Below are 11623 nucleotides of genomic sequence, written 5' to 3'. Positions count from 1 at the left end.
AAAAGAGCATATTCCAGCTCCCTCAGTGCCAGACACCAGCAACGCTGCTATAGGAGCCTGACAGGGTGACTGCGGTAATGTAAATAAATGACATGCCTATGTGATAAGAGAAATATTTGCACACACACATACATGTATAATTTTAAACCACAGGCTTTTCTTTTATTCTCTGCATCATGGTGAGGTGAGATTTATTTTAAATGTCACCTCAATATCTGATTTAAAGGAAGATTTTGGAAGACGGATCAAAAGAGCACGAGTTTGGGATATTTACTTATATCTTGACCACTGTTCAACTCAAGATCATTACAAAAATAGATTTAGTATTTCTGGTGGTTCTGATCATAGATTTAAAGAAATGGTGGCAATTAAACAAAAACAAAACAAAACAAACAAACAAAAAAAAAACATATGAAAATACGATTTCTAGTTATGAAAGCACCCACTTGTGAAATACTCCTGAATCTCACGCTGAAATTCTCTTTTGTATGATGTTATATATTTACTTGTTAGGAGCCACCAGACTTCTTTGGTAAGTCCCATCTCATCATTGATCTTCCATTTAATACTTAAGTGAATCAACTCACTTAATGATCAGTGCTGATTTAGTTTAAACCAGATGCAACCAAATTGTGACCTTTCTGATGTTCTTACAAGAAGGTTTGATGTTTGGGAAAACTTTTCCAGGTTCTGGATATATATAATAAATATACATCAAACTGGAATTCAGAATTCCACTAATACAACAACAGGTTGAAAATGTGTCCACATCCTTTAAGTATTTTTATTTTCATGCCTTTTGCGCCCCCGGGTTTGTTCAGCCCGCTCGGTTAGGTGCGTTTGCTCATGCTTCTTCAACGGCCCTTGGAATTTGAAGCTTTTTCCGCATTGTGCGCACCGCCATGGCCGCTCGCCTGTGTGGTTCAGCATGTGGTTCTTCAGGTGTGACGAGTGCTTGTAAGTCTTCCCACACTCGGTACAGACGTACGGTCGCTCGCCCGTGTGCACACGCTCGTGCCTCTTCATGTTACCGATCTGTGAGAAGGTTTTACCGCACACCTTGCAGCCGAAGGGCCGCTCTCCTGTATGTATGCGGAGATGGCAGCGCAGCATCTCTGGCCCCGCAAACGTCTTGTGGCACAGCCTGCACGGGATACGCACGCGAGGCTTCTCGTGGTTACGCTGGTGCTTCTTCAGGTCAAACATGTACACAAAGGACTTGCCACATATAGTGCACAGGTACTTGCGCTCACCCATGTGATAGCCCTTGTGTCTCCTTAGGAGGCTGGCGTAGATGAAGCTCTTCCCGCAGACGTTGCACGTGTAGGAGCGGACCATTGAATGGTAGCGAATGTGTATCGCCAGCTTGAACGCAGTGGGGAAGAATTTCTCACAGTGTGGACACTGGTGCAGGTTTTCTGACGTGTGACATTCGCGGTGAATCTTCAGGTACGAGCCTTGTGAGAAGCTCTTACTACAGATGTTGCATTTGAACGGCTTCTCCCCAGTGTGCACACGAACGTGCTTGATGAGGTCGGCTTTCTTGCGGAAGGTCTTGGCACACTGTGTGCATTTGAATGGTCTGGACAGTGAATGTGTTTTGATGTGGCTGGACAGGAAACTGAGACACCGGAAGCTTTTGCCGCAGTCCGAGCACTGGAACGGTCTTTCTCCGGTGTGTGTGCGCATGTGATTCTTCAGCTGGCACTCATAACGAAACTCCTTTTTACACACACGACACGTGTGCTGCTTCTCACCCATGTCTTGGTTCACCTGAGTCTCGGCAGGCACCGTGATCACCTTTCTGCTGCCCGTTGCTTGAGTGGGGGAGCTTTTCCTGTTGATGATGGATTTTATAGATGGGGGTCTTTCAATAAAGGGAATGAATGCCGTTTCCTCTGCAAGGATGTCTATGTTAGAGGAAGGGGGCATGACTGACAGAGGAAGAACTTTTCCTGCTATTTCCGAGATCCACTCCTCCATGCTTATTTCCCTCACCTCAGAATTCTCCACTACATCGGACTGTTCTAGAAACTGCAGCTGATTTGCTTCCTCTCCGCTATTGTCCAGCTCTGACACGATAACGGTAGAGCCGTCTGCAGTGAGGTAGATCTGCTGGACTTCACACATCCCTGTACTGTTCTCTTGGTAAATCGCCTCTTCTTGTAGTTCTGTTTCAATCTCTGTTTCCACGCTGTCTAAAGGCTCCTCCTCCTCCTCCTCCTCCTCGCTGTCACTGGGGACGGGGCTCATAATAGTGGCTGCTGCACGGTCAGATTCAGATTGATTTTCTCTAAGTGCCTGTGTTATGATGATGGTTTCTTGTGCAACGGATGACGGAGGTAAGATTTTCTCTTGTGGGACAGAACTTTCAGGCAGCACCACCTCTTGTTGAATGGAAGATGGAGACAAGCCTGGCTCTGTTTACAGTGAGAGAGGAAGAAAATGGATTTGTTGTGTGGGTTGATGTGGTCATGGTATATCTTACTTATAGCAAAAATAGACAGAGATTTTTTTTTTAAATGAAGACCACTGCATGGATGTTGGGGAACATACGTATGTTGGGGAACAATACGTACTGTACTGTATGTGTAAGGTGCACAGTAATTTATTATTATTTTATTTTTTTGCAGAAAAAGAACAATAATCTTGTATCATATATTCCTGAAAATGCATAGGAACAGTTTTCTTTATTTTCAGCTACAGTCTGATAAGAAAACACCAATATCATATGTTTCTAACTTATAATGTTTCTTTAAGAGACTTACCTTTACTGATTTTATTCCTTTTAGTTTTGAAATGCTGCAGCACGTCCCTTAGCTCCACGGGGTCAGAGAGCGGCTGGACGATGTCCTCCATGGCAGACAGACCGCCACAGAGCCACGAAGCTGTCTGAAGAAATGCAGATATTACATGACACTGTGATTTATAAAATGTTTTTGAGATACAGCGCACAATTTGATACCTTGAAAATGACACAGGTGCCAATGACAAAATGTCTGGGAATTTCAGGTGTACAGGGTAAGCAGTTATTACAAGAAAGACAGGATTTGTAATCTGTATTAATAAAGTACTTCTCACTGTGTCCTAGAACTTGGGGCATGGTTACCCATCTGGAGTATGGGACCACTTACAATTATTTTGATTGGCTGTGATTGATGTTTGTTTTAAAGGTTTATTATTGGCTAGAACAATCAGGATGGTGTCTAGTGATATGAGAATAAGGAAATGATCAGGGACTGAAGGAGCAGTTTATTTCTGCTTCTATGTATGCATGCAAATATTTTATATATAAAAAGAAATAAAAAAAATAAAAAATCCCAAGAGCATGTTCTGTCGTGTATGCAAAACTAGGCACAATCAAGCCTTTAGCATTTTAAGCCATTCAGGCATCTGTATTAATGATAAAATTATTTTAATTACATGTCTACAGTGTTTAGTAACTGACTAGAAATGGCAGGGCACTGGTACAATAACTAGGTATGTTACTAAGCTAATAGAAAGTAGCACACATTACTCCACCAGCTAGATGTAACCCTGCCCCAAGCTCCAATCCACACCGAACAACTGTCTCATATGAATAGACGTAGTCATTGCTTTAGTGATGTAACTGGTAATTGATAAATGATTTGTTTATTTTATGCTAAATAAAGACGGACCTCTTTGAGGTTTGGAACAGGCAGGAGTTCATCCACTCGAGTTAGGAACTCCCAGGCTAAGCTCTGCAGGACGGCATCATACCCAGATCCATACTCTACAGGAAGGACGCTCTGAGGACAGAACAAGAGCATCATGTCAGGTGGCGACAAGGCTGAACAAACTGAAAAGAGAGAGAAGAGATCCAGGTCTAACCTGCTGGAAGCTCTCCCTCTTATCGGTGTCATCCAAGATGTTATGGATCATCTTTATAAATTTGTTATTCATGACTTCACTCTCTATGTCATTGCACTATAAGAAATAAATAAAAAACATAATAAAATTATACACAGACACACAATTAAACAACTGGAACTGTTAACCAGGGGACACATAAGACCCACAGACCCAGCACCACATTTATTCATTCTGAATGATAGACTTTAAATACACTTTATTGGGAACATGTACACATCATTCATATTCTATCAGCCAATCAGGTTACAGCAACAAAAAATAATCCAGAAACAAATCAAGAGCTTTAGTTAATGTTCACATCAAACATCACTGATATAAAAAATTATCTCAGTGACTCTGACCAGGGCATTGCCTTTGGTGCCAGACATGCTGGTCTGAGTATTTCTAGAAATGCTGTAGTTTCATAGAAAAGTGAGTGGCAGGTCGAAAGGTGGCTCTAAGCATCTTGAGTCTGGTCGAGGCGTATAACTAGATGTTTGAAGGTGACAGGAAGGCGACTTAATATGTGGAAATGTGGTAGCCTAGTGGTTAAGGTGTTGGACTACTGATCAGAAGGTTATGGGTTTGAATCCCATTTCCACCAAACTGATGGAGCAAGGCCTTAATTGTATACTTGTATTGTTAATTGCTCTGTTGTATAAATTGAAATAAATTATACATCCCTCTGGATAAGGGTGTCTGCTAAAATGTATTATTAAGGTGTTGGGCTACCAATCGAAAGGTGGTGAGTTCGATCCCAGGTCCACCAAGCTGCCACTGTTGGGCCCCTCAGCAAGGCCCTTAACCCTCCATTGCTCAGTTGTATAAAAAATGAGAATGTAAGTCACTCTGGATATAAGGGCATCTGCTAAAATGTAAATAACCACTCAGTGGTGAGTGTGCCGAGCAGTAAAGCATACAACAGCAGACGATCACATCAGGTTGTTAGCCAATAACAGGAATCAGAGACGATATTCATCGATTGCACCAGTTCATCTTCCCTGTTCGGTCCTATTATGTTGAGATACACAGATATTTTATGTAAACAGTAAATATCCACACCTACTTTGTTAGTCAGGTTGCGCAGCGTGTCCAAATGTGCTTGAATGATCCATACGTCAGGTGTTTTGTCCTTAAAACACAGCTCTAATATCACCTGCAACAAAACACAGCATGCACATGACAACAAGTCAGATGTAGAATGGAGCAGTAAAGATGATGTCGTGTGCTCAGACGTGTACCTTTTTCCTTAAATGAAAGACAAGTTTATAGAGCAGATGTTGACTCATGATGTCTGGTACCGTTTCTGACACCAGCATGACAAACTGCTCGAGTTTGCCGTAGTGTGTGACGTTGTGACGCTGAACCACCTGCCACAGGAAAGCAGACATGAGGCGCAGCGGCGTCACGACGAGGCGCAGAGCTGAAGGAGGCAAAGCACCGGCTGCAACACACAACACACAGCTTTGGGCATTCCTCTAGTATTTACTATGCAATTTATTTAACTTGTTTTTACTTCTTACATGAGGCACTAACACAAACACAAAGTCATTCGGAGTAATGACGACACAATTTGCTAGCCAGCTTCACTCTGGTCGGGTTACAAACGACCCAACACTCCCTATAGAAGCTCACTACTTAGGGCCTGACATAACGACTACTATCACCCTATGCAGCACACTATATATCCGTTAGGGTGCGATTCTCTCAAAACCCCGCCAACTACTTAGCAGTTAGCTTAGCTTCTGATTTAGCTTTAGCTTCTTTGGCTTTTAGACTTACTTTTTTGTTGGACCTCTGAGGTCGCCATTTCCATCATATCCCTTATAACGGAAACGACGTGTGAAGCTTTGAACGCTAACTACTAATTGTCATGAAGCTGACCGAAGCAACGAACAGTAAAAAAAAAAAACATCAGTTACTCAAACCAAAAAACACTTTTGTTGCTAGACTTTCGCTCGGGCGCCCCTACAGGGCTGGAAGTAAAGTGACCGGCTTGTCGTAGCCCCCCTCTTCCTTGTCCTTCTCCTCATTGTCTGAGAAGAAGAAGAAGAAGGAGAAGAAGAAGGAAAAGGGGGAAGAAGAAGACAGGAGGAGGAGAAGAAGAGGAAGGAGAAGAAGGAAAGGAGGAGAGAAGAAAAAGATGGAGAAGAAGGGGAGGAGAGGGGAAAAAGAAAGGAGAGGAGGGAGAAGAAGGAGAAGGAGGAGGGGGAGGAGGAGGAGGAGGATAAGACGACGGGGAAGAAGAGGGATGCTCAGGTCTGGTAAGAAGATAATCATGAGTCGAAGAAACAAGAAGGAGAATAATTGGTAAGTGATAATTGGGAACAAAATGATAGAGGGTGAAGGGAGAATAAGTAGGAGGGAAGGAGACTAAGGGGCAGACGAGTGAGACGACTGAGGGGAAGAAGCAGAAAGGAGGAGAAGAAGAAGAATAAGTCTCCCCCTCCTTCTCCTTCTTGTCCTCCTCCTCCTGCCTCTCCTAATCCTCCTCGTTCTTCTCCTTCTCGTCCTCCTCTTCCTTCTCCTTGTCCTCCTCCTCCTCCTCCTCCTCCTCCTCTTCAATGTCTTCTGCTTCTTCTTGCACACCATTTTTTTTCAGATAATCATTTTTTTAAATGTATTTTTTCACATTTAAACCTCTCTAAAATGCATCTAAAATACGAGTGAAAGTGTGGATCCGTGAACACTTTTTGTGGCTAGTATTGCTCATAATTGCACAAGGGAGCAAGAATTGTGGAAAATATTAGCTGATAAAGTGTCCACAGATCCACACTACAGTAAAATCTATGGTAAATTGTAGACTATCTGGATACCTTTGGGATACTCAATTTAACGATGCCCCTCTACATTGCCTTCATAGACCTGACCAAGGCGTTTGACCTGGAGGTGTGTGGCAAATGTCAGCCAATCAAAAAAAGAGGCTACACAATAGCCAATCAGAAAATAGCACTATCTGGGTAAGATTTAATGCAACAACCAATGAAAACTGAAGAAAGTTATTACACGACTCAGAAAAGTATTCCAAGCAAGCAAACTGTGGGTCCTTAAGACAGAGTCGATTGTATTAAAGAGCACACATGGGAAATTATGGATGAAAAATACTGTCTTTTGGCCTCTTTAATGGTGTTCTGATAATTACACCAACAATCTGGGGATGTGGTAGCTCAGTGGTTAAGGTGTTGGGCTACTGATCGGAAGGTCATGGGTTTGAACCCCAGGTCCACCAAGCTGCCACTACTGGGCCCCTGAGCAAGGCCCTTAACCCTCAGTTGCTCAGTTGTAAGTCACTCTGGATAAGGGTGTCTGCTAAATGCCGTAAATGTACATCTTTCAGCATTTGAAGCGATACTTGCAGTTTGTCCTTATTCCACCTACGTTCAGCTCTTCGACACTCTCATCTGAGTGCCCGAGATCTGACATTAAACCAGGGCTCAGTTGTAGCTTTTGGTTGCTTAGATTTTAGTGGGGCCACACAGAACCAAAGGAAACGGAGGGTTCTGGTACTGACCTCCACAACTGGGCGCAGTCAAACCAAGGGCAGCTGGTCATAAATCTAACAATGTGCCATCTTACAATGGAGAATGCAACTGTCATAATACATCATGATGCAGATACAGTTAAAAAAAGACACAGTTTTCAGTCAGATTTGAAAATCATTTATTTGGTTAAACTGTGTAATTTGTTTAACAGATTTCTGATAGGTTCCTGAAGGTCTGATATATGTTCAGTGTCTCAGCGGTAGAAGATGAGCACCGCAGCCTCAGTCAACTGTTTACTGGCGCTCCAGCCGATGTTAGTACCGTAACCATCCCAGTCAAATCCGGTGAAATCACCACACTGCCTTGGAGATGCTTCAGGAAAATATCCACCTCCTCCTATACAGGACTACACACATACACACAAATACATACATTAAATTTGAAGTGACTAAGGATCTGGAAGGGGCAGATGTGTTTCTGAAGTCCCATGGCCATTAATGATATTAACAGTATTAATTAGACCCTAATGAAGCTCAGGCTCCTGGTGATTTAATTATAGTTTGAACTGAACAAGGTTCATTCTCACATGTTCTGTGTTGCAGTCTGTTGGTTTGAGTCCCAAACAGATCGCCATCGCCGCCCTTTCTGTATTTATTGGTCGGAATGTGATGAATCCAGGCTTGGTATTCGCTGAGGAGACATTTATATATATATATATATATATATATATATATATATATATATATATATATATATATATATATATATATATATATATATATATATATAATGATTAAAATACTCAGACCTGTCAGAATACAAGGTTACTATGGTAACAACCATCTAACACTTGTGAGCAAAGTCCAAATGTCATGTCAATTATCTTCTATACTCCACCTCTGACGTTGGGTCCAAACAGGTTGTGGTTGGATGTGGCGTCTCCAACATCATACACTATGGGAATAGAGGGGCCGTGGTTATCAGGACAAATTCCTGTGTTGTACTTCACTGGGAATTGCTGAAATCAGGAGAATACTGAATTAATGTAAAGACAGCAACTGTGCACTGCTCAACAGGATTGTTTGAGGAACTTTAGGGGAATGTTAGAGGAATGTTAGAGGAGCATTTGAGGAATGTTAGAGGTACTGTAGAGAAAGCATTAGAGGAATGTTGAAGGAACATTAGGGAGTGTGAAAGAAACGTTAGGTGTACATTAGGAAAGCGATAGGGCAGCATTATATAAATGTTAGAGTAATGTTAGAGGAATGTTGCGGAAGCATAAGAGGAATGTTGGAGGAAAGTTAGGGAAGCGTTAGCGGAATGTTAGAGGTGCGATATAAGAGTTAGAGCAGTGTTATCAGCTAAACACTTCATGGTAGGTATATATGTAAGTAGTTAACATCAGTTCCAGCTATATATTTGTCAGCATTCTAGTTAAGGATAAGTGCGTTGTGTCACCTTGAAGAGATTGTAGAGGTTTCCTTTGTAGCTCTTGAGGAATTTGGTCTCCGTGTGGTAGCGCAGGAACGATGTTAGATTCCAGTGGTTCATTTGCTCGTTATTAGGAACGTGCCACACTGCTACGTCCTCTGCTGTGATGTCATAATACCCAGGATTCTGTGGGATAAAGTAAGAGGGTGAAGAAGAGGACAAAGAATCGTCTCCTCATGTGGGAATGAGGTTTGTACTGAACACTGTGAGTGTATTTTTGGAGCTTGATGTTGTAATGAGTGTAAATGTGACAATATTTTAATGATATTTTTTTAGTCTCTCATATGTTCTTGTTTGTGTGTTAATTTATTTGGATTTGGACCTTAAAGTCGTCGCTGGTTGCAGCTTCTGCAGTGCCGAATGTGACGGTGTTACTCCACGAGCCATCTCCTTCAGGTACGTTAGGACTGTTACCCTGCTGACTGGACCAGCGATCTCCTTTAGATTAGAGAAAGGTTAGAGGAGCGTTAGATAAACGTTAGCTGAATTGTATTAAAATGAAGAGATAAAGCTGGAGCACTGACCAGTGCTGCATTTCCCGTACATGTTGTTCTCGTGAACACTGGCCACCAAAGTCCATCCTCCTCCTGCTGTGGTCAAATCACAGAAGGTCTGATATACCACACCGCTCGCCGTTCTCAGGTGATAAAGTCCATCTGCAGGAACAGGGACAAAATAATCAACCCAATGTTCTGAGTTACGTTCTGAAGTTGGATTTTTCTGCTGCTTTATAAGAAATTATTTTTACACACACCTTCAATCGTCTTATATCTGTGCATCAGCTCTTTGCAGCTCCGTGGACTGAAATGTTCCAGTTCTGCAGACGGTAACATGGGGTTTTATTAGACGTTCGTTTATTCCTTAATTATTTATAAAGTTCTCAGTCAGCAACACAAACTGCTTCTAGACTTCATTAAAATGAAGACGATGAAATGAGTCCTACCTCGTTCAGAAAGAGAGAGGCTTCCAGACACCGACACAACCAGCACAATGATCCAGTTTGCCATCTCTGTAAGAATGAAGAACAAAACACTGCACTTTGTATCCGTCTGTGAGTTTTCTGATGCCTTTAGGATGTTAGTAATGATGTGAGCTCAGTAGTGTTAGAAGAGTGTTACTCGTTCTACAGAGAAGTGTGACTGTGATTGTCCTCCGTTAACACAGTGTAAATACAGTAAGTGTTTTATACTGTGTGCCTGTGTGTGTGTGTGTGTGGGGGAGTGTGGGTGTGATAACAGAATGTGGAATTCCTGTTCTGTGACTGGTAAAGTTCCTGCCAGTTCAGTTTCGAAATTTGAGGCACATTTACAGTGTAAAATTGTAATTGTGTACAAAACTAGCAATAAAGCCGGATTCTAAAGCAAGATCCCCATGAAAACCACTATTACGGAGTTAAAGGCATCACTGGATTTTGTAGTTACATCTGTCATTTCTGTCACAGGGTTTAAGGATACACGCAAGCATCGTTGTGAATATACTGTAGTTGTAAAGTTTGTTGTGATCTAGACTGTTACAAACACCCTCATAACAAATCATAACAAAATTCCCGGATTGTATGAGGTTGTGTATACTGATAGGATATGTTTTCGACTTGTTTACATACGGGTAAAATCATGAAATCGAAATAATCTATTCTCTCACAGGGTTGTGCTACATAGTGTAAATGCAAAGCGTTCGTTCGACCACCGTAAAGGGCATCTCGAGAGTTTAACGCTTGGGAAAGTCAAACTCTTTTAGAAAGTTTATCACTCTTTTGTCGTTTTCCTTCATTTCATTCCACTCATGCTCCCAGATTGATGTGACCTGCAAATTGTGTGCGTCTTGCAAATACTTTGTCTTTTCCAATGACTTATGCCCGACATCACCAAAGCTAACGCGGGGGTTAAGAGGATGCGGTGCTCACGAGGGAAAACACTTTTCACAGCCATGATAAAAACAACCAAGAAACTCAAAAGCCGTACACATCTGACCCACTTCACAATAACCATCGACGAAATATGAACCGAACCCAACCTCACCATCGTTCAGAGCATGTTGAACAGGTAGGTTATGTGTAGCGGAAATGTATTCGAGCCACAGAATGGCAAGGCATTGTCGATGAAACACAATATCTTGCGACCTTGTGCAATAATCTTGCGTGTGATTCTTTCTTTCACTAAATGATTTAGCAAAAGGTATGAATCGAACCCTCTAGCAAAAAGGTATAACCTCTGAATTTCTCACAGCGAACATGCCTAAAAAATGCAGTGATGCACGTGTCACCTGAAAACAACCATGTCTGACCACTGTAATTAATACACCATAAGAAATTAGCTGTATGAGTCCCCATTTCCTGTCTAGTTTCAAAATCATAAAAGATGTATCTCTTTTTAGACTTTTCCCTCTTTAACGGCTGTATAAAACAGCTGTGTTCACAATCTGTATCAAGTTTTTCACCACAGATCTCTCAGGGCACACATGTTGTTTAAGGCTAAATGGGGTGTGGTGCACCACTGTATTACAGTTACTGCAGTAGAAACCTCTTTCACACTGAGAGTATTCACCTGCTTCTGAATTGCGCAATGCTTTGTGGCTATCGAAACAATATTTTGATCTACACAGCCTCATACAATCCGGGAATTTTGTTATGATTTGTTATGAGGGTGTTTGTAACAGTTTACATCACAACAAACGTTACAACTATATACACAACGATGCTTCCGTGTATCCTTAAACCCTGAGTGACAGAAATGACAGACGTAACTACAAAATCCAGTGATGCCTTTAACTCTGTAATA

The 11623-nt window shown here is 41.9% G+C and overlaps 2 protein-coding genes across 3 annotated transcripts; both read right to left on the bottom strand.

Annotated features, from left to right (window-relative positions):
* Positions 1-135: 135 nt before the first annotated feature.
* On the bottom strand, positions 136-5836 carry si:dkey-14d8.1 (zinc finger and SCAN domain-containing protein 2). 2 transcript variants are annotated; one of them, XM_027153882.2, is made up of 7 exons: positions 5656-5836; positions 5115-5317; positions 4940-5029; positions 3853-3948; positions 3660-3770; positions 2769-2892; positions 136-2420 (listed from the first exon to the last, which is right to left on the bottom strand). In XM_027153882.2, exons 1-7 carry the CDS (start codon positions 5690-5692, stop codon positions 775-777), a joined length of 2307 nt encoding a protein of 768 aa, XP_027009683.1. In that variant the 5' UTR covers positions 5693-5836; the 3' UTR covers positions 136-774. The 2 variants fall into 2 exon arrangements, with proteins under 2 accessions (XP_027009683.1, XP_027009684.1); XM_027153883.2 differs by lacking the exon at positions 5656-5836 and adding an exon at positions 5397-5533.
* A 1680-nt stretch (positions 5837-7516) lies between these two features.
* On the bottom strand, positions 7517-10056 carry LOC113647249 (intelectin-like). Its single transcript, XM_027153893.2, has 8 exons — positions 9790-10056; positions 9601-9663; positions 9371-9502; positions 9169-9284; positions 8814-8972; positions 8253-8373; positions 7942-8045; positions 7517-7761 (listed from the first exon to the last, which is right to left on the bottom strand). Exons 1-8 carry the CDS (start codon positions 9851-9853, stop codon positions 7609-7611), a joined length of 912 nt encoding a protein of 303 aa, XP_027009694.1. The 5' UTR covers positions 9854-10056; the 3' UTR covers positions 7517-7608.
* Positions 10057-11623: the final 1567 nt, after the last annotated feature.

Source organism: Tachysurus fulvidraco, chromosome 19 (genome assembly GCF_022655615.1).
Source record: "Tachysurus fulvidraco isolate hzauxx_2018 chromosome 19, HZAU_PFXX_2.0, whole genome shotgun sequence".
NCBI lineage: Eukaryota > Metazoa > Chordata > Actinopteri > Siluriformes > Bagridae > Tachysurus > Tachysurus fulvidraco.
Note: the sequence above shows the minus strand (reverse complement) of the source record. Positions and strands in the feature narration are given on the sequence as shown.